This window comes from Hemiscyllium ocellatum, unplaced genomic scaffold, assembly GCF_020745735.1.
Source record: "Hemiscyllium ocellatum isolate sHemOce1 unplaced genomic scaffold, sHemOce1.pat.X.cur. scaffold_448_pat_ctg1, whole genome shotgun sequence".
NCBI lineage: Eukaryota > Metazoa > Chordata > Chondrichthyes > Orectolobiformes > Hemiscylliidae > Hemiscyllium > Hemiscyllium ocellatum.
In genome coordinates this window covers 120770-143768 of record NW_026869063.1, presented here as the reverse complement: position 1 = coordinate 143768, position 22999 = coordinate 120770, and the positions used below count along the sequence as shown (strand labels likewise).

The following is a 22999-nucleotide window of genomic DNA, read 5'->3' as shown; positions in this document are numbered from 1 at the left end:
TCCCACCCTCTGCAATCTCTCTCTCCGATTGGTCGGTACTGACCACAAGCTTTGGGATTGGTGGGGAATGTCACAAGCGGCTCAGTGTATCCGCCCTTTTCATTCCCGTTCATTCATTCAACAGCAGCTGACCCAATTTACTGCAACGGGCTCTGGGGCTATAGCGGTAGTGTCACATATTCAGGGGCAAGATGTGATTTTTAACGATTTCAACTGTGGCACCTCCACATCCATTCATTCAACCGAAGAGGACTCAATTTAGTGTAATGGGCTCTGAGGGTATAATATTTGTATCCCATGTTGAGAAGAAACCTCTCCCCATTCATTCAACAGAAGAGGGCCTATTTGCTGCAGAGGGTTTTATTTTATGGCGCAGTGGTAGTGTCCCTATCTTCGAGCCCTGAAATCTCACTGCTATGAGGATGCGTGATAACAAATTTTTTTAGTCATAAGTCACATGACACCACGTTATAGTCCAGCAGGTTGTTTGGAAGATCTTACAGAAATATATTAAATTCTGAAAGAAATAGAAATATAATGTTGCACTGGTAGGTGAGACTAGGATAAAAGCGCATGGCCTCAAGATTAGAGGAAGCAGGTTTAAAACTGAACCCAGAAGAAACTTCGTCACCCAGAGGGTTGATAATATATGGAATTCCTTGCCCAGGGAAGGATTTGACATTACTTCAGCAATCACTAGAAGCAGTAGATACGTTTTTGAAAAAAAATAAAACAATTAAGGGATCAGGTGAAAACGCAGGTAAGTGGAGTATAGTCCACGAAAAGATGAGTCATGATTTTATTGAGTGGTGAAGCAGACTCGAAGGGCCGGAAGGCCGACTCTTGCTCCTAGTTCTTATGTTGAAATCACAAGCTTTTGGAGTGTAGTCACTTCAGCAGATGAAGTCATGAAAAAAAAAGTGCAGGAAAGAGAATTTAGATAAATGAAAGACAGATGATCTCACTACACAGCAAGTTGTGTGTTTTCCATTGTTTATTTCCATTGTTTAAAAACAAATATTTAAAATGAACAGTTTGTTTTTCCTCACTTGGACACATTGTGACCCACAACAATTTATATAGCACTGTGAATATCATAAACCCTCTCATGAGATATCATAGGAACAATTCATAAACTAGATTTGTCATTGAATCACTCAAATAGATACTAGTAAGGAGAAAAAATCCCAACATGTGCAGGATGCTAACGAAAAGTCAGCAACCTGAAATGATAACAGGAGCAAGTGGACAGCCCCAATCAGGAAACTCATACTCTGACGTCCACTACAGTACCTTGTACTATTCTTCACTGAACACTGCAATTGCTTTCCTTTTCAGTTTAATGATCCACCTCTATTTTGACTACTGTAATTGAATCTGACTCCAACACACTCTCTGGCAGACAGTTCCAGAGGTCAAAGTATTTTCAATCATTAACAAAGTAAGTTTTGGATCCATCCCAAAGACAATTCCAATGGACTTTTGTTTCCAAACATTTACAGTAAGTTCTTGGCATGGACACATTTCCAACTTAGTAGGTTTATTCAAATTTTATAACATATTGGGGGGGTAGCACACTGCTTAGCATTGCTACCTCACAGCATAAGGGACCCAAGTTCAATTCCAGCCTCAGGTAACTGTCTGTGTGGAATTTGCATGTTTTCCCTGTCTGCACAGGTTTCCTTCCACAGTCGAAAGAGGGGCTTCGGTACATCTGTGTGGACCTCCTCCAGTTAACTGAGGGAAATGAGGCACTGTGAGGATCAGTAGACCAGACAATCAATCAGTCAGCAAGTTCTCTCCAGGAGACTTGTCTCAAGGCAGGCAGCGGTTTCTTATCTCATCCATTCTCCTACCCTCCACAAACTCCACACAGACAGTTGCCCCAAGGGTGGAATTGATCCTTGGTTCCTAGTGCCATGAGGCAGCAGTGCTAATCACTGAGTCACCATGGGGTTGCAGTCCAACGGAAAACAAATACAGTGCACCAACTCTCCCACTGCACCCACTGTCAGGAGAATCAGTCCTGGGGGGGACTCACAGCAGTGTCAGTGGTGGAATCTGATTGTTGTGAGCGCTGGTGCCCCCGCTGGTGCTTCCGTAAGTTGCGGGAAAATGTAAACCTCTTCCCGCACTCAGGGCAGCTGAAGGGCCTCTCCCCGGTGTGGACTCGCTGGTGCTTCAGCAGAGCAGAGGAATCGCTGAAGGCCTTCCTGCACTCGGGGCAGCTGAATGGCCTCTCCCCTGTGTGGACCCGCCGGTGGGCCACGAGGTGGGAGGAAACAGCAAAACCCTTCCCGCACTGGGGGCAGGAGAACGGTCTCTCGCAGGTGTGGATCCGCTGGTGGGTCAGCAGGTTGGAGGGCTGGGTAAAGCACTTTCCGCACTGGAGGCAGGAGTACGGCCTCTCCCCAGTGTGGACTCACTGGTGCCTCACCTACTGAAGGCCATCCTGCACTCAGGGCAGCTAAAGGGCTTCTCACCCGTGTGGACCCTCAAATGGGTCAGCAGAGCGGAAGAGCGGGTGAAGCCCTTCCTGCACTCAAGGCACGAGAACGGCCTTTTCCCGATGTGGACCCACTGGTGCCTCAGCAGGGTAGAGGAATCACTGAAGGCCTTCCCACACTCAGGGCAACTGAATGGCCTCTCCCCTCTGTGGACCCGTTGGTGCTTCAGCAGATCCGAGGATTTACTGAAGGCCTTCCCACACTCAGAGCAGGGGAAGGGTCTTTCCCCAGCGTGGACGCGCTGGTGGGCCAGCAGGTGAGAGGAGTAGGTGAAGCTCTTCCCACATTCAGGGCAGGAGAATGGCTTCTCCCCAGTGTGGACTCGGCGGTGGTCCAGCAGGTGGGAGGAGCAGGTAAAGCCTTTCCCGCACTCGGGGCAGGAGAATGGCCTCTCCCCGGTGTGACTTCGCCGATGAATCTCCAGGACAGATGGGGCATGGAAGCCTCTCCCGCAGTCGCAACACTTCCACGGTTTCTCCACAGGGTGGGATTCCTCTGGTTTCACCATGGCCGCAGCTACAGCCCCATGTACGGCCCCTGCCCACAGTAAATTCCTCTTTCCTGGCCGTATAACTGTTTCAGGCTTTACACACAGTGCGCTGTAACAGTAGAGACTCTCATCCAGTCCCGCTGATGCTGATAATGGTCTGAAACAGGAACCAAAATGTTTTGCTCCTTCTCACAGAATCATAGTTGAAAATCGTTGAGGTCCCGATGGATTGAGTGACTGTCAGACATTGATGTGAAAGTGGGGACTGCAGAGGCTGGAGAGGAGTTGAAAAGTGCGGTGCTGGAACAGCACAGCAGGTCAGGCAGCATCCAAACAGCAGGAGAATCAATAATTCAGGTATAGGCCCTTCATCTGTTGATTTTTAAACTTCAGTCTTCAAATACTCTGGAAAGAGAGATTACAAAAGTCATCACGGTCAGTCCAGGGTAGAAATTCAGAACAAGCTCCTCCACTTTCTGCAGAACATATTTTTCTTTTGCTGTTCCACAAAATTGAAAGCATCCCACTCTCTCCTCCTACTCCATTCTCACTCCGCTCAAACTAATTCTCCTGAAGGTGCTGATTCCGGATCTTACAGGGACAGAAAAAGCAAAAACGTCAGGACTGACATCTGCGAATTTTGGATAACACCACGTGAAAGTTAATATCTTTCAGGATATTGCTGAGAGTGAGCAAGTCTGATTTTGGGAAGCAAAAGAAGTGTAAATTCAGGTTGAACCTGCAATACAGCTTCTTGATAAAAAAACAGACATGAATTGGTCATCGTCCCTGTGGTGGGTGGTGGTGGTGGGTGGTAGTGGTGGTGGTATGTGGTGGGTGGAATGAGACATCAAGTCATTGAAACAGACAACCCGAGAGAAACTAAACATACGGACATGGCAAATGTTTGTGGCAAGCCAGAGTCAGATCTACAACATAGAAACAGCCCCTTCGGGCCAACCAGATATCCTAGCCTAATCTAGTCCCATTTGCCAGTACTTGGCCCATATCCCTCTAAACCTTTCCTAGTCAAATACCTATCTAGATGCCTTTTCAATGTCATAGCTGAATCAACAGCCACCACTTCCTCTGGCAGCTCATTCCTTCCACACACCACTCTCTGCATGAAAAGGTTATTCCTTAGGACCCTTTCAAATCTTGCCCTCCTCCACTCTAAACCTTTTACCCTCTAGTTCTGGACTCTCTCACCCAGGGAAATGTCCTTGTCTATTTACCCTATTCATGCCTCTCATGATTTTATTAATGACTCTCAGTCACCCCTCAGCCTCTGGTGCACGAGGAAAAACAGCCCAGCCCATTCAGCTCAACCCCTGGCAACATCCTTTTAAATGTGTTCTGAACCCTTTCAAGTTTCACAACATCATTCTGATAGGAGCGAGACCAGAATTGCACACAACATTCCAAAAGTGGTCTACCCAATGTCCTATCAGCCACAACACAAATTCCCAACTCTTATCCTCAGTCAGAGGATTGGGAAAGTTTTCAAAACCCACAAAAAGACAACCAGGAGAGAATGCAGGGACAAACCAAATTTGAGGGTCAGCTTGGAAGCATCAATGAGAAAATGGCGCACTGGGTTTATTGCTACCCGTTCTTCTTGAGTACGTATACGTATTTCTCTTCTGCCCATCGCAGTTCCTCTGTGCTGCAATGTGTGGTGGCTCGTTGAAATAATCTGATGCAGCTTCGTTTGTGGGTGTTGGGATGATTGTTTCTGTAGTTACGTATTTGGTCCGTGTGTACTGTTTCTTGTCGACGCGAGTTTGAAGTTCCCCTTAACTGTTTGCTCTACTGTGACATCTAGGAATGGCACTTTGTTGTTGTTCTCCTCCTGTTCAAACCAGGAGCCCCCCTCAGGCCCACAGTCTCACTACCTGGAACACCAGTATACAGACTAGTCAAAGGCCTCCAGTGAAGACAAAAACACTGAGTAGAAGATTCATGCCACTCCATTCACTCCACCCAAGAATTCCTGAACACCAAAGACACCAAGATAGAAGAGGATGAAATAATGCTGTCCTTTGACATAACAGCCCCGCTCACATCCATGAACATCAACATGGCCAAAGAAACACTGACTACACTACAAAAACCACCAAAGACACAAACACCAAACAGCACCAACTTCATCAGCAAAGATAACACTGTCAAGCTTGTGGACCCGTATCTTATCACCTACTTCACTTTCAATAATAAGCCTTACAAATAAATCAACAGAACACCCATGAGACCACCAATATCAAGGTTCCTAGCAGAAGCAATAATGCAGAGACTGGAACAAACAGCCCTCCCAACGCTCCAACCCAAAATTTGGGTCCACCACAGTGATGACACCTTTATCACAAAATGAAACAGATTAGAGGAAACCTACAACACCATGAACAATTTCCTTACTGGCATTAAATTCACAAAAGAGAACAACAAAGTGCCATTCTTAGATGTCAGTAGAGTGAACAGTCAATAGGGAACTTCAGACTAACGTCTACAGGAAAACAACTTACACAGACCCAAGTACCTAATGCAGAAGCAAATTATCCCAAAAAAATCTGCATCAGGACACTATTTCAACGAGCCACGACATACTGCACCACCCAGGAACTATGAAGAGCAGAAGATAAATACTTATACAGCATATTCAAGAAGAACAGGTACCCAATAAACCCTGTCCACTGATTTCTCAACAACGAACTCAAACAAGCAGACACATGCACAGAAACCCCAGCCACATTACCTTACATCAAAGACATCTGTCAAGTGTGAGGTTGTCCAGTTTGGAACGACAAATAAGAATGCGGAATACAGGGTTAACGGTAGGGTTCTTAGTAAGGTGGAGGAGCAGAGGGATCTTGGGGTCTTTGTTCATAGCTCTTTGAAAGTTGCCACTCAGGTGGATGGAGCTTGTAAGAAGGCCTATGATGTATTAGCGTTCATTAGTAGAGGAAGTGAATTCAAGAGTCGTGAGGTGATGTTGCAGCTTTACAGGACCTTGGTGAGGCCACATTTGGAGTACTGTGTGCAGTTCTGGTCGCCTCACTTTAGGAAAGATGCGGAAGCTTTGGAGAGGGTGGAGAGGAGATTTACCAGGCTGTTGCCTGGAATGGAGAATAGGTCATACGGGGATAGGTTGAGAGTGCTAGGCCTTTTCTCATTGGAACGGTGAAGGATGAGGGGTGACTTGATAAAGGTTTAAAAGATGATCAGGGGAATATATAGAGTAGTCAGTCAGAGACCTTTCCCCCGGGTACAGAGTGTTACAAGGGGACATAAATTTAAGGTGAAGGGTGGAAGGTATGGGGGGGATGTCAGGGGTACGTTCTTTACCCAGAGAGTGGTGGGGGCATGGAATGCGCTGCCTGTGGGAGGGGCAGGGTCAGAATCATTGGTGACCTTTAAGCGGCAATTGGATAGGTACATGGATAGGACAAATGTTTGGCACAACATCGTGGGCCGAAGGGCCTGTTCTGTGCTGTATTGTTCTATGTTCTAAATAATGTCTAGACAACTCAAACCTCTCCGCATCATGGTAGCCCACAAACCTACCAACACACTTAAGCCGCAGCTAATGAACCTGAAAAAAAACAAATATTATTTACAAATTACCATACAAAGAAATATAGACATAGACTCTGTCCCCATAGTTCTCGGTGGCAAGAAATGCTGGGATGAGATAAGGAAGATTGTTTTCAGTCAGAAAGTGGTGACTCTGCGGAACGCATTGCCACTGAAACGAGGCAAGTAACTGAGTGCTTTTCAAGCAGATAAAGATAGGCTCTTGATTAGTAAGGAAATCAAGGGTTACAAGGAGGAGGCAGGAGAATGGGGTTGAGAAACATTGGCCATGATCGAATGGTGGAGCAGATTCAACAAGTTGAATGGACTGATTCTGCTTCTGTATCTTATGGATCTGTAACCACAAAGATCTGACTTAATTTTCACGACTTTTACTGTGTCCCTGTCGTATTTATAGCAAGCGTGTGGCAATACGTTGTAGATTTCTCAAGCCAGATCTTCTAATTTGATATCAAATATTGATAATTGGAGCTAATATTAGAGAGAGTAAAGGTGCGTATTTCTTGAATAAATAAACCGGTCAAGCATTTTAAGCTTAATCCTTGCATACTTGCGAAATTAGAGTTACCATTTTGCCCACTGTCATCAAATCTCCAATTATACTTCCCTTTCACTTGATAACCCATTTTGGGAAATAATAAACATAACTGAGGTTGTGTGTTTTATGCAAGCGCTTTAAGCTTTTGATATAATGATTTTAAGCCATCTACAGAGTGTGATTGAATTTCTAAACTTAAGTAACAGCCTTATTGTTATTTGTGTCACTCACATAACTGTAATTAATGTAAATATTGAATTAAACTTATTGAAAAGAACATACTTGCTGAATTAGAGTCAGCATTGTTTTCATTGCTTTGTCCATTATTCCCTTTCACCTTATTACCTATTTTAGAGAAAGAAAAAGATTGCACATGTTTGAACATTTACTTTTTCGGCAATATTATAAAATGAAGAAAGCAGTTCAGTCAGTCAACTTCAATCTTCATCCCGTCACTTTTTAGAAAAGGTTTTGAGCAGTTATAAAATAATAATGCAAGATTACCTCATTTGCAGCATTGCTTGAGACAGATTTAATAGTACAAGAAGTTATGATCTCGATTCAGTAATGTCTTGATTTGAACATAGTTTAAGTTAAGCAAAGGGTGTTGCGGAAATTGAAGTCATTGTGAAAATGTTACCAGGGAAAACATTGGATCAAAAAAAAAATCTGGTTTGAGTTTCTTCTTTGGGTATAAACAGATACTGGATCCAAGTATCCTCCTAATCTTCTAAAACTATGCCCACAAAATGAACAATGCAACCTCAATAAATCAGGCCCAAAAGAAATTCAGAACCCACACTAATATATGGCAAGGAGGAAAGTTTTAGACTACAGGGCAATAAAGATGGCTTGGTCAGATGGGCAGAACATTGGCAGATGGAGTTCAATCCTGAAAAGATTGAGATGATACATTTCAGGAGGATCAACAGGCAAGGGAGTACATGATGAATCGCAAGAACTTAGAATGTACTGAAGATCAGAGAAAGGTATATGTGTTCATAGATTCTTGAAGGGAACAGGACATGTGGATTAAATGGTTAAGGCGCCATATGAAATATTTGCCCTTAATAGTTAAGGCATTGAACATGAGAGCCAGGAGATCATGATGGAACTGTACAAGACATTAGTTGGGCCATAGCTGGAGTAGTGGATCTGGTTGTCACATTATTCGAAAAATGTGATGGCACTAGAAAGGGTGCAGAAGGGAATACGAACCCAGGGTGGTGCATGTTGGTGGGTTTCAGCTATGTGAGTGATTAGATCGGCTGAGGGTATTTTCCTTAGAGCAGAGAAGGCTGGGTGAGGACCTGTTTGGATTGTACAGATAAGACACTTAGGGTCTAGATAGGAAGAAACTTTTCCCCTTGGTGGATGGCTTCAGCAGTTCAGACAGGGAAAAACTTTGTTCTTGTGGTGGTCAGTGGAGACTTACTCAATCAAATATTAACTACCAGTGCATCTCACATAGATGCTGTATAAATCACAATCTTATTGATCACTATTGACAAAATTAAACCTATTGACCTGACTCTTGACAAAATAAGAACATATTTTAGTGCATAACATTTTCCCATAATACAGACATTTGTAGTAGTGCAGTTATGTGAAAAGAAACCTACGTTGTTAATTTAGTTTGTTGCTCCACTTCATAAATGTTGTTTTCATTTATTTTGAAACATCAACCCTTCCACTCTTTCTAAAGGTACATGACACTTTAATTTCTTTTTCTTTGCCAATTTTCTTTCACCAACAAAACCATTCACTTTTTTGGCATCGGGTGGGGGAGCTCTGCCAGTTGACAATTTCTTGCTGAAATTGTTTCACTTGACATGAGTCTTGCCAATAAATGACAGCAACAGCAACAGCTAATACTAATGATAATATTTCAACAAAAGTATACCAAGGTGCTTCACATTATGTATCACCCAAGTTGGAGAAATGGGAGGATCTCCTTCTCGGCCTTGCCCCTCGGCTGAGGTGTGGTGACCCTCAAGATAAACCACCACCAGCCATCTCTAATGAGAGAGAACAGTCTAATCCTCTGGGAAGACTGTGATGAATGTGTTTAAAGTTGAAAGACTGTTGAAATAGAAGGGAGCGGCACGGTGGCTCAGTGGTTAGCACTGCTGCCTCACAGCACCAGGGACCCGGGTTCAATCCCATTCTGGGGCTACTGTCTATGTGGAGTGTGCACAATCTCCCCGTGTGTGTGTTGATTTCCTCCGGGTGATCCGGTTTCCTCCCACAATCCAAAGATATGCAGGCTAAGTGAACATGCTAAAATTGCCCATAGTGGTACATAAGTCAGGGGTAATTGTAGAGGAATGGGCTTGGCTGGCATACGCTCTACAGGGTCGGTATAGAGTTGTTGGGCAGAAGGGCATATTTCCACACATAGAGATTCTATGACTGGAACAAACACTACATCTGACAAACAGGTATAAAACTAGCCACCAGGATATATGAACATCAACTAGCCACAAAAACACACGATCCACTATCACTCGTATCTTTACATACAAAGGAGGACACCCTGTTGACTGGGACCATACATTCATCCTATGACAAGCCACCATCCTATAAGCCAACCAGAAACACACAAGAATTCCTCGGAGCACGTCATCCCAACTGGAAATCTATTGATTTGGACCCCCCCAGAGTTTATAAACTCCCCAGTCTCCCTCCTCCCGCGGTTTCCAATCCTCCCGGTAAAAACAATGACTGCAGACGCTGGAAACCTGAGTCTAGATTAGAATGGTGCTGGAAAAGCACAGCAGTTCAGGCAGCATCTGAGGAGCAGGAAAATCGACATTTCGGGCAAAAGCCCTTAATCAGGAATACAAGCAGAGATCCTGAAGGGTGGAGAGATAAATGAGAGTAGGGTGGGGGTGGGGAGAAAGTAGCATAGAGTACAATAGGTGAGTGGGAGTGGGAAGAAAGTGATAGGTATGGGGGGAGGGGGTGGTGGAGTGGATAGGTGGAAAAGAAGATAGGCAGGTTGGACAAGTCACGGGGACAGTGCTGAGTTGGAAGTTTGGAACTGGGGTGAGGTGGGGGAAGGGGAAAATGAGGAAACTGTTGAAATCCACATTGATGCCCTGGGGTTGAAGTGTTCCGAGGCGGAAGATGAGGTGTTCTTCCTCCAGGCATCTGTTGGTGAGGGAGCAGCGGTGAAGAAGGCCTTCATGTCCTCGGCAGAGTGTGAGGGGGATTTGAAATGTTGGGCCACAGGGCGGTGTGGTTGATTGGTGCGGGTGTCCCAGAGATGTTCCCTAAAGCGCTCTGCTAGAAGGTATCCAGTCTCCCCAGCATACAGGAGACCGCATCTGGAGCAATGGATACAATAAATGATATTGGTGGATGTGCAGGTAAAACTTTGATGGGTGTGGAAGGCTCCTTTAGGGCCTTGGATTGAGGTGAGGGAGGAGGTGTGGGCACAGGTTTTGCAATTCCTGCAGTGGCAGCAGAAGGTGTCAGGATCGGAGGGTGGGTTGTCGGGGGCATGGACCTGACCAGGTAGTCACAGAGGGAACGGTCTTTGCAGAAGGTGGAAAGGGATGGGGAGGGAAATATATCCCTGGTGGTGGGGTCTGTTTGGAGGAGGCGGAAATGTTAGCGGATTATTTGGTTTATACGAAGGTTGGTAGGGTGGAAGGTGAGCACCAGAGGCGTTCTGCCCTTGTTACAGTTGGAGGGGTGGGGTCTGAGGGCGGCGGTGTGGGATGTGGACAAGATGCATCTTTAACCACGTGGGAAGGGAAATTGCGGTATCTGAAGGCGGCGGTCATCTGGTGTGTTCTGTGGTGGAACTGGTCCTCCTGGGAACAGATACGGCGGAGGCAAAGGAATTGAGAATACGGGATGGCACTTTTGCAGGAGGTAGGGTGGGGAAGAGGTGTAATCCAGGCAGCTGTGGGAGTCGAATGGTTTATAAAATGCCAGTGTCAAGTCGGTCGTTATTAATGGAGATGGAGAGGTCCAGGAAGGGGAGGGAGGTGTCAGATGGTCCAGATAAATTTAAGGTCAGGGTGGAATGTGTCGGTGAAGTTTGCTCAACCTCCTCACGGGAGCACGAGATGGCGCCAATGCAGTCATGAATGTAGCGGAGGAAGAGGTGGGGAGTGGTGCCGGTTTATTTACGGAAGATGGTCTTTTCTACATAGCCAACAGAGACGGGCATTGCTGGGACCCATACAGGTGCCCACGGCTACCCCTTTGGTCTGGAGGAAGTGGGAGGTTTCAAAGGAGAAATTGTTAAGGGTGAGGACCAGTTTGGCCAGATGAATGAGTGTGTCGGTGGAAGGGTACTGTTGGGGACGTCGGGAGAGGAAGAAACAGAGGGCTTGGAGGTCCTGGCCATGGCGGATGGAGGTGTAGAGGGATTGGATATCCATGGTGAAAATGAGACATTGGGGGCTGGGGAAACGGAAGTCTTGGAGGAGGTGGAGGGTGTGGGTGGTGTCCTGAACGTATGTGGGGAGTTCCTGGACTGGGGGGATAGGACAGTGTCGAAGTAGGTCCTCACTGTCCCCTCTCCCCGGGCGCTCAGGCCTGGCGACCTCTCCGGGATGTTTCCGAAACCTGTTTCTGTTCTGAAAGAGAATCACTGGACACGTAACGTTTCCTCGGATTCTCTTGACACATGCAGCCAGGGCTGCTCAGCTTTTCCAGCTGTTTCTGTTCTTGTTCCTTCAGCCGCCGGCGCCATTCCTCTCCCACACTCAGTAACACTGTCTTTGTCCCACTACATGACCCACACTGCACATGCGCCAACTCACAAGGGGCTGGGTCACCAAACCGTGACGTCACCCCGCGTGGAGTGGGCGCGGTTCGACGAGGCATCCAACCAATCGGAGACAACGGGGGCGGGGCGAATGTGTTCCCTGCTCCCCTCGCCAGCCACCTGAAAGGTGGGTTTTTCTTTAAGTTTTAACGTAGTTAAAAAAAATTCAGTCTTTTCCGAAATGTTATTCCAGACCTCGAAAGATGAAACATTGGAAAACTTGCAAAAATAAACGAAGGGATACTAAAAAAAAGAATAAAGATAAATTACGAAAGAAACCTAGCGCAAAATATCTAAAAGAATAGCAAAAGCTTCTGTTGGCATGCTGAAGAGAACAGCTGCAAATGTGTTGCTGGTCAAAGCACAGCAGGTTAGGCAGCATCTCAGGAATAGAGAATTCAACGTTTCGAGCATAAGCCCTTCATCAGAGTCGCTAAGGTCCCTTGGAAGATGAAACCGGTGAGTTAATAGGAGGAACACTGAAATGGCAGAGATGCTAAGTCAATCCTTTGCCTCAGTTTTCAAGCTCGAGGACAATAGTACCATTCCTATTGGAATGGGCAAGTCAGAGATGATAGAAAGGATAGAACTTAAACAATAACATTGAGAGGGAAAAGGTACACAGCAAACTATTAGGCTGGAGGGCAGATAAATCCCCTGGGCCTGACGGCCTACATGCCAGGGTACTATATAGACTTCCGTAAGGTGTTTGACAAGATTCCCCAAGGAGGACAAGTTCGCAAGGTTAGATATCATGGAATACAGCAAGAACTAGCCATTTGGATACAGTACCAGCTCACAGGTAGGAAGACAGAGGGTGATGGTGGAGAGTTGCTTTTCAGACTGGAGGCCTGTGACCAGCAGTATACCACAAGGATGGGTGCTGGGTCCACTACTTTTCATCATTTATATAAATATTCCTGTCAGGGTGAAAGGGAAGGCTGGTAGGTATAGGGAATGCTAGATGAGTAAAGAAACTGAGGGTCTGGTTAACAAAAAGAATGAAGCATATGTCAGGTATAGGCAGGATAGATCGAGTGAATCATTAGAAGAATATAAAGAAAGTAGGAGTATACTTAAGAGGGAAATCAGGAGGGCAAAAAGGGGACATGAAATAGCTTTGGCAAATAGAATTAAGGAGAATCCAAATGGTTTTTACGAATATATTAAAGACAAAAGAGTAATTAGGGAGAGAATCGGGCCCCTCAAAGATCAGCAGGTCAGGCAGCATCCAAGGAGCAGGAGAACTGATGTTTCGGGCATAAGCCCTTCTTCAGAAATCAGGCTTATGCCCGAAATGTCAATTCTCCTGCTCCTTAGATGCTGCTTGACCTGCTGCGCTTTTCCAGTAACACATTTTTCAGCTCTGATCTCCAGCATCTACAGTCCTCACTTTCTCCTCAAAGATCAGCAAGGTGGCCTTTGTTGTGGAGCCACAGAAAGTGGGGGAGATACTAAATGAATATTTTGTGGAAGTATTTACTGTGGAAAAGGACATGGAAGATATAGACTGTAGGGAAATAGATGGTGACATCTTGCAAAATGTCCAGATTACAGAGGAGGGAAGTGCTGGATGTCTAGAAACGTTTAAAAGTGGATAAATCCACAGGACCTGATCAGGTGTACCCGAGAACTCTGTAGGAAGCTAAAGAAGTGATTGCTGGGCCTCTTGCTGAGATATTTGTATCATCGATAGTCACAGGTGAGGTGCCGGAAGACTGGAGGTTGGCAAACATGGTGCCACTGTTTAAGAAGGGGGGTAAAGACAAGTCAGGGAACTATAGACCAGTGAGCCTGACCTAGGTGGTGGGTAAGTTGTTGGAGGGAATCCTGAGGGACAGGATGTGCATGTATTTGGAAAAGCAAGGACTGATTCGGGATAGTCAACATGGCTTTGTGCGTGGAAAATCATGTCTCACAAACTTGATTGAATTTTTTGAAGTAACAAAGATGATTGATGATGGCAGAGCATAAGATCTGATCTATGTGGACTTCAGTAAGGCGTTCGACAAGGTTCCCATGGGAGACTGATCAGCAAGCTTAGATCTCATGGAATACAGAGAGAACTAGCCATTTGAATACAGAACTGGCTCAAAGGTAGAAGGTGGTGATGGAGGGTTGTTTTTCAGACTGGAGGTCTGTGACCAGTGGAGTGCCACAAGGATCGGTGCTGGGTTCCCTACTTTTTGTCATTTACATAAATGATTTGGATACAAGCATAAGAGGTACAGTTAGTAAGTTTGCAGATGACACCAAAATTGGAGGTGTACTGGACAGCGAAGAGGGTTACCTCAGATTACAACAGGATCTTGACCAGATGGGCCAATGGGCTGAGAAGTGGCAGATGAAGTTTAATTCAGATAAATGCGAGGTGCTGCATTTTGGGAAAGCAAATCTTAGCAGGACTTATACACTTCATGGTAAGGTCCTTGGGAGCGTTGCTGAACAAAGAGACCTTGGAGTGCAAGTTCATAGCTCCTTGAAAGTGGAGTTGCAGGTAGATAGGATAGTGAAGGCGGCGTTTGGTATGCTTTCCTTTATTGGTCAGAGTATTGAGTACAGGAATTGGAAGGTCATGTTGCGACCGTACAGACCACTGTTGGAATATTGCATGCAATTCTGGTCTCCTTCCTATCGGAAAGATGTTGTGAAACTTGAGCGGGTTCAGAAAAGATTTACAAGGATGTTGCCAGGGTTGGAGGATCTGAGCTACAGGGAGAAGCTGAACAGGCTGGTGCTGTTTTCCCTGGAGCGTCGGAGGCGGAGGGGTGACCTTTTCGAGGTTTACAAAATTATGAGGGGCATGGATAGGATAAATAGACAAAATCTTTTCCCTGGGGTTGGGGAGTCCAGAACGAGAGGGCATTGGTTTAGGATGAGAGGGGAAAGATATAAAAGAGATCCAAGGGGCACTTTTTCATGCAGACGATGGTATGTTTATTGAATGAACTGCCAGAGGAAGTGGTGAAGGCGAGAACAATTGCAACATTTCAGAGGCAGTTGGATGGGTATATGAATAGGAAGGGTTTGAAGGGATATGGGCTGGGTGCTGACAGGTGATTGGGTTGGGATATCTGGTCGGCATGGATGGGTTAGACTGAAGGGCCTGTTTCCATGCTGTGCATCTCTATGACTCTAAATGCTGTTGATGTCACTTTACGAAGTATAGTTACTAATTTTGCAGATGACACCAAAATTAAAGGTGTAGTGGACAGCGAAGATGCTTAGCTCAGAGGACAACAGGACCTTAATCAGATGGGTCAATGGGCTGAGAAGTGGCAGATGGAGTTTGATTTAGATACATATGTGGCACTGCATTTTCGAAAAGCATATCAGAGGAGGACTTATACACTTAATGGTAAGATCCAAGGGAGTGTTGCTGAACAAAGAGATCTGGAGTACAGGTTCATAGCTCCTTGAAAGTAGTCACAGGTAGATAGGATAGTGAAGGCGGCGTTTGGAATGCTTTCCTTTAATGGTCAGAGTATCAAGTATTGAAGTTGGGAGGTGATGTTGCAGCTGTACAGGGCATTGGTTAGACCACTTTTGGAATATTGTGTGCAGTTCTGGTCTCCTTTCTGTCTGAAGTTTGTTGTGAAACTTGAAAGGGTTCAGAAAAGATTTAGAAGGACGTTGCCAGGGTTGGAGGATTTGAGCTATCGGGAGAAGCTGAATAGGTTGGTCCTGTTTTCCCTGGAGTGTCAGAGGCTGAGAGGTGACCCTATAGAGGTTTATAAAATCATGAGGGGCATTGATAGGATAAAGAGACAAGGTCTTTTCCCTGAGTTTTTTTTTGGGGGGGGGGGGAGGAGTCTAGAATTAGATGGCATACATTTAGGGTGAGAGGGAAAGAAATAAAAGGGACTTAAGGGACAACTTTTTAACGCAAAGGGTGGTGCGGATATGGAATTAGCTGCTTGAGGAAGTCGTGGAGGCTGGTAAAATTACAACATTTGAATGGAATCTGGATGGAAGGGTTTAGAGGGATATGGGCCAAGTGCTAGCAAATGGTACTAGACGGTTTAGGCTAACTGGTCAACATGGATGAGTTAGAGTGTTAAAGTAGGGATTTGAGACAGCCCAGGGAATCCCTTGTGAAGTCAGACCTGTAGCCTCTCACGATTCGTCCTGGAGATCGTACTCTTTGACAGTCTGGAATAAAAACAAACTCTTACAGACTGTTCAGTTTAATTTTAGTTATCCCCTTTATTTACCAACAGCTCCTCTGATACCGATAAGCTAAACTACCTAGGTTCTAGTAACTTAGGAGAGTAGGGGACCAACTCTTCAAGTGCCCTGGCAGGTTACTCTGATGTACTGATACAAAGTGGTTTCCTTTACACAAAGATTTACAAAAACGTTGCATGTTCTTAATTCGTAAGGAAGAAAGGTTAATTGACAGGTCTCTGTACGCTTGACTAATCACTCCCACAGGCCCCAAGCCATTCATCAGGTGGGAAAAACATACCCAGCTGAGTTAGGTGCCTGCTAGCGAGATAAACTCCTATCATAAAGAAGTACCAGTCTGAGCTAATTGGAGAGTTCCTAACCTTGCACAGGTCACAGGTCAGATACAACTGTTTTCCAAAATGGCTTCTTAGCAGGAGGGCAAACTTTTGACCATAAAATGGCTTGCTGACACATTGTGCCAGAATCTCTTCAATGTTCAGCCTAGAATAATTTCTAAGCGAGGAGCAGACCCCTGCTTTTTAGGCACTGAATCATACTGTACTCGAGGCTGTGATGTAACCAAAAGGATGCATTAGTCTTCGAATTAAACATGCTTTCTTTTCAGGGTTGTGATTCAAATAAGACATAAGATCTGATTAGTTGGAATTCACAGTGGGGCAGTCTGAAAGGTCTGTTGAGTGGTCTGCAAGAACAGCAAGTTAAAGCTTCATCAATGTTACCTTCTACAGAGTTCATATTTAATAACCGGTAATGGCTACTCAATACCATCATAAAGTCTCAAAAATGCAATTACGTTCAATCCAAAGCAGGTAAGCATGAAGACTTAATTTTTTAATGGCTTCGGGAGCCCCAGTGCTACAATGGTTTCTCTCTCTCTTGTCCTTTTGAACTCTTAAGTCAGGGAGTTGTAACAGCAAAGGTGTTTTTCCTTGGTTTGCCTAGCTTGCAAGGGGTAATAAGAATCCATTATAATTAACAGTTCCTGACTGTCAATTACAAGGCCTTTGATAGTACTGAATTTTGTTTCAGGGTCAGAATCAAACGCTGTCATTAATTTGACAAGGGAACAGCCATGAATGTTATCACTCTGTGTCCTATTTACACAGATTCACTGTTAAGGCAAATGTTCTTAATTGCCTTAAAGTACCTGTTATCACTTGGTTATCTTCTGCATACCTTGAGTTCTCCCCTTTTACCAAGCCTCCCTGTCTGTCTATTTTTTAGTGTGCACCAAATGTGCTCTATAATTCAACATTACATTTTAGTTTAAATGTTTAAAGACAAGTTTTATGGCTATAGACTTTCTTATTCCCTCCTTTTGTTATTTCATGACAACTACTTGGCTTATGACTATAATTAGTCCATCTAGTCAATTTGTTTTTTCAAATAAGTGCCTCCTCTGACAGGTCATCATCCAGAGAAGCAGACAAGGGTCAATTAACCAGATTGCTCTTTGGCTTAGGTGAAAAACAATGCACAGTCCATTTCACGCATAAGCGGACAACAGTGTATATTCCTAGGATGAGACCAAGGACTATCAGTACATCCCACACGATCCATCCACACAGCGATCATAGCCAGCAAGTAAACTTCCATCCACATGAATCAGACGACAGTTGGGCAGGTATCTTCCCTGCATCGTGACCAGTTTTGTTGATCACATCTGTGTCGTCCGTAAGATCAGAACATGGTTTAGTAACAAGTTCATTTATGAAAACACAATCATGGGGATCAGGCAGTTCAAGCGGTTCTTCCTGCAGGAATGTAGGGGGGGTTAATGTTAGAGCAGTATTTAAAGGAGAGAAATGGATTCAGAAGTAATGAAATCTCATAGCGACTGATACGAACCATAGCGGGGTGCAGAGTATGTTTAGAAATCCTCCCTCCCCTTCCTAGACCTTTCCATCTCTATCTCAGGCGACCGACTCAACACAGACATCTACTATAAACCGACTGACTCTCACAGCTACCTGGACTACACCTCCTCCCACCCTGCCCCCTGCAAAAACTCCATCCCATATTCCCAATTCCTTCGTCTCCGCCGCATCTGCTCCCAGGAGGACCAGTTCCAACACCGCACAGCCCAGATGGCCTCCTTCTTCAAGGACCGCAGATTCCCCCCAGACTGTTCGACGATGCCCTCCACCGCATCTCCTCCACTTCCCGCTCCTCCGCCCTTGAGCCCCGCTCCTCCAACCGCCACCAAGACAGAACCCCACTGGTTCTCACCTACCACCCCACCAACCTCCGCATACAACGTATCATCCGCCGTCATTTCCGCCACCTCCAAACGGACCCCACCACCAAGGATATATTTCCCTCCCCTCCCCTATCAGCGTTCCGCAAGGACCACTCCCTTCGTGACTCCCTCGTCAGATCCACACCCCCCACCAACCCAACTTCCACTCCCGGCACCTTCCCCTGCAACCGCAGGAAATGTAAAACTTGCACCCACACCTCCACACTCACTTCCCTCCAAGGCCCCAAGGGATCCTTCCATATCCGCCACAAGTTCACCCGTACCTCCACACAAATCATCTATTGCATCCGCTGCACCCGATGTGGCCTCCTCTATATTGGGGAGACAGGCCGCTTACTTGCGGAACGCTTCAGAGAACACCTCTGGGCCGCCCGGACCAACCAACCCAACCACCCCGTGGCTCAACACTTTAACTCTCCCTCCCACTCCACCGAGGACATGCAGGTCCTTGAACTCCTCCACCGGCAGAACATAACAACACGACGGCTGGAGGAGGAGCGCCTCATCTTCCGCCTGGGAACCCTCCAACCACAAGGAATGAATTCAGATTTCTCCAGTTTCCTCATTTCCCCTCCCCCCACCTTGTCTCAGTCGTTTCCCTCAACTCAGCACCGCCCTCCTAACCTGCAATCTCCTTCCTGACCTCTCCACCCCCACCCCACTCCGGCCTATCACCCTCACCACCTATCCCTCCTTCCACCTATCCCACCTCCATCGCCCCTCCCCCAAGTCCCTCCTCCCTACCTTTTATCTTAGCCTGCTTGGCAAACTCTCTCTCATTCCTGATGAAGGGCTTATGCTCGAAACGTCGAATTTCCTATTCCTGAGATGCTGCCTAACCTGCTGTGCTTTTACCAGCAACACATTTTCAGCCATGTTTAGAAATCAGCAAGGATACTGCAGAATGCGAGGTACAGATTTCTACATTTTGATGTACAATTATATTAGAGGCAGCCACTACCAGAATGTGGATGGCAGAGAGAATCTGGGTGCAGGAAGGCATACCTTGAGCAACAGGGTCAAGCTTAGTAGAATAATAGGCAATAGCGTGCCAAGAGAAGCCTGTCGCTGGGTGAGAACAGCTGTAGCACAGGTATCAAGGATGGCAACATAAAGATGAAAGTGGCAGTCATACAAACGTCAGCCGAGCGTGGTGCTGAAGAGAGGGTCGTTTTAAGCTCCGTAAAGACTTGTAGTTGTTTTGGGGTGAGTTCATACCGTTCTGTCCAATTTAGTTCAGATCCTTCCTCAGTTAATGGACTAACTCCCCTTTTAATACAGTTTTGTCTCCATGATGGTTGCATGGATTTTTCCCATTTTACCCCGAGCTACCCTTTTCCATTCTGGTAAAGACTTTTAGATTAGATTAGATTATATTAGATTATTTACAGTGTGGAAACAGGCCCTTCGGCGCAACCCACCCATACATTTACCCCTTACCTAACACTATGGGCAATTTAGCATGGCCAATTCACCTGACCCTCACTTCTTTGGACTGTGGGAGGAAACCCACGCTGACACAGGGAGAACGTGCAAACTCCACACAGTCTGTCACCTGAGTCGGGAATTGAACCCGGGTCTCAGGCGCTGTGAGGCAGCAGTGCTAACCACTGTGCCACCGTGCCGCCCACTGCTTTCTGCTTACTTCCCTTTCTTTTTTTCCAAACCCCTTGTTCAATTTTAGTGAATAGAGTTAAATCACGTGTGCCTCCTAGAGACCAATCTTTATTCTGTTGAGCAGCTGCAGCTGATATTCTCAATTGTTTCTCATAATTAAGGATACAGACTTGTTATTTCTGTTAGGGGACATTTGTCTTCCATCTTATCTCGGGGCACACTCATTGTTATCCTACCTACTTTAAATCTTCACAAAACTGCTGATCTACAGGGGCTCCAACCTCTCAAAACACAAACCGTCATTCGTCAACAAGCAAATGTGCATCCAAACTAAATCTCAAAAGGATTAAACTTTCTGCAAGCTGCAGGGAATCAGTGCTGACTCTGTCTGTCTCACTCGCGCGCTCTCTCGTACATACAATGAACATTTTAAGAGGAATGAGGCACTCACATTCCAGATGTCTCATAAATCCTGGATGTGGCACATAGTTGCTTAACCAAGTATACAAGAATTGTATCACTGGCCAGCTTTTTTTTTAAATTTTATACACGACAAAAGCAGCAGCCACCCTCTATATTTCGTAAACGAAGAACACCCAAACAGAACAAAATCATAACTAACAAAGCAAGACAAGCCAAGCTGAACAGATACAACAGAGAAAATAATCTCGACTTAAAACTTTCACTAATCAACAACCCAACAATGAACAACGAGACTAATGATTTCTGCAAAACATTCTCAACATTATAAAATCCTGACAATTTCTGTTTTTCATCCTATGTAAATGATCTCATTTAGGGTTCTGTCAGGGTATCGAGAGTGAAATGGGGGAAACACCACACAGATGTAGACAGAGAGTATTCAAGGTACAATTTTACCTTGTGGGCCCATTGGTCTTGAGTCCAACCCTTAGATGGAACTCCTCTTTTCCAGTTTCACTCAAATGTAGTCCTTGTTGGAAACCTGCTTGCAGCATCAAATTGATGAAGTACAGATATGAGACAGCTGAGGGAGTCCCTTGTGGACTCAGACCTGTCAGCCTATCTTGGTCCCAGAGATCATACTCTTTGGAAGTCTCGAATAAAAATAAAACTCTTACAGACAGTTTAGTTTAATTTTACATTATCCCCTTCATTAATACCATCACCGTTACAACATAACACCGATACTTAAGACAAGCTAACTGGATTCTATTAACCCAGGAGAGTAGCAATCACTCTTCTTCCAAGAGCCCTGGCGGGCTACTCTGTGTACTATCTTTATACACAAGTTTATTACAAAGGCGGTGCTGTCACCAAACAAACTTTCTTTATATGAATTTTCTTTTACAAAAGCACTGCATGTTCTGAACTAGACAGATAACAATGAAGGGCAATAATTCGGGAGAGAAGTGATTGATACCGAGTTACGTTTTGAGGTCAGAATCAAACACATTCATTTCACAAAGGAACAGCCGTGAATGTGATCACTCAATACCCTGTTTATACAAATTCACTGATGTTAAGGCAAATGTTCTTCATTGTCTTACCCTCCCTGCCAGTCTATTTTCTTGTGTGGAGAAAATGTGTTCTATAATTCAACATTATATTTTAGTCTAAATGCTTAAGGACAAGTTTTCCTTACAAACGTTCTCGCGACCCCTTTCAAAGTTTCATCAATTCTTTCCTATACCAGGGGGAGCAAAACTTACCGTAGTATTCCAAAAATGCCCTAACCAACATACAGCCACAATATGACCTCACAACTCCTTTATTCAATGCTCTGACCGATAAAGGAAATCATACCAAACGCCTTCTTCACTAGTCTATCTACCTGTGACTCCAAGATCTCTTTGTTCAGCAACACTCCCCTTAACTGTCAGTCCTGCCTGGATTGCTCAACCAAAATGCAATATCTCATTTCTCTAAATTAAACTCCATCTGACACTCCTCAGCCTATTGCCCATCCCAAAAATTCTAATTTATAGCAAACTCTCTTTGCGCTCTCATTCCCTAGAAGCTGAAAATCTTCATACCCCACACTCCCCCTCTGTTTTCACTTTGCTGAACCGAATCCCTGCTGTACCTCATTCTAAAGGGTCAAAATACTGACCAGCCAGGACGAGTGGACGTTGAGAAGATGTTTCCATTGGTAGGAGAGACAAGGAGCTGAGGGTACAGCCTTACAGTAAAGGGAAGACCTTTTAGAACAGAGAGAAGGAGAAACGTCTTCAGCCAGACAGTGGTGAATCTATGGAATTCATTGGCATAGACAGCTATGGAGGCCAAGTCACTGAGGATATTTAAGTTTGAGATGGATAGGTTCTTGAGTATCAAGGGGATCGAGGGTTACAGTGAGAAAGTGAAAGAATGGGATTGAGAAACTTATCAGCACGATTGTGTGGTATGAACAGACCTGATGGGCTAAATGGCCTAATTTCTGCATCTATGTCTGATGGTCTTTTGCTATCCTGGGCACAGAGTGTCAGAATTGGGAGTAGGAGTAGACCATTTGGTCTTTCGTGCCTGTACCAGCATTGAACACATCAAAAATAGGTATTAATCTACCTACATCTTGTAGATAGACTTTGACTTTTCTCACTGGAGCACAGGAGGTTGAGAGGTAACCCTATATAGGTTGTATAAAATCATGAGGGGGATAGATGCCCTCGGGTGGGGGTTTTAAGATTAGGCAGCAAATTTTGAAGGTGAGAGGAGAAAGATTTTAAAAAGACTTGAGGGGCAGCATTTATTTTTTAAAAAGAGAGTGGTTTGTGTTTGGAATGAATATCCGGACATTTTCTCACCTTTCCCCCCCATAAACATCCACTTGTTTGTTGTTCAAAAATCACAAGAACTCAGCCTTGAATATATTCAATGACCCCTTAACTGCAGGAAGACATCCCCACTTCTGAACTCAATTCCTCTTGCTAATATACCACTTGCACTACTCATTGCTTGCTGCACCTGACAACTGGCATTGACTGGTGTAGAAGGATGCTGAGGCCCCTTTGTACATCCACACATCATTCCTGATGAA

At 45.1% G+C, this 22999-nt stretch overlaps 1 protein-coding gene and 1 pseudogene across 4 annotated transcripts; one reads left to right on the top strand and one right to left on the bottom strand.

Annotated features, from left to right (window-relative positions):
* LOC132813717 (zinc finger protein 271-like) overlaps positions 1–22999 on the top strand; it is a 64830-nt pseudogene that overhangs the window by 6844 nt on the left and 34987 nt on the right.
* LOC132813716 (zinc finger protein 3-like) lies at positions 2323–20938 on the bottom strand. Of its 4 annotated transcripts, none has more exons than XM_060823246.1 (3): positions 20860–20938; positions 7409–7471; positions 2323–3402 (listed from the first exon to the last, which is right to left on the bottom strand). In XM_060823246.1, exon 3 carries the CDS (start codon positions 3013–3015, stop codon positions 2434–2436), a length of 582 nt encoding a protein of 193 aa, XP_060679229.1. In that variant the 5' UTR covers positions 3016–3402; positions 7409–7471; positions 20860–20938; the 3' UTR covers positions 2323–2433. The 4 variants fall into 4 exon arrangements, with proteins under 4 accessions (XP_060679229.1, XP_060679228.1, XP_060679230.1 ...); XM_060823245.1 differs by lacking the exon at positions 20860–20938 and adding an exon at positions 11655–11888; XM_060823247.1 differs by lacking the exon at positions 20860–20938 and adding an exon at positions 8749–9319.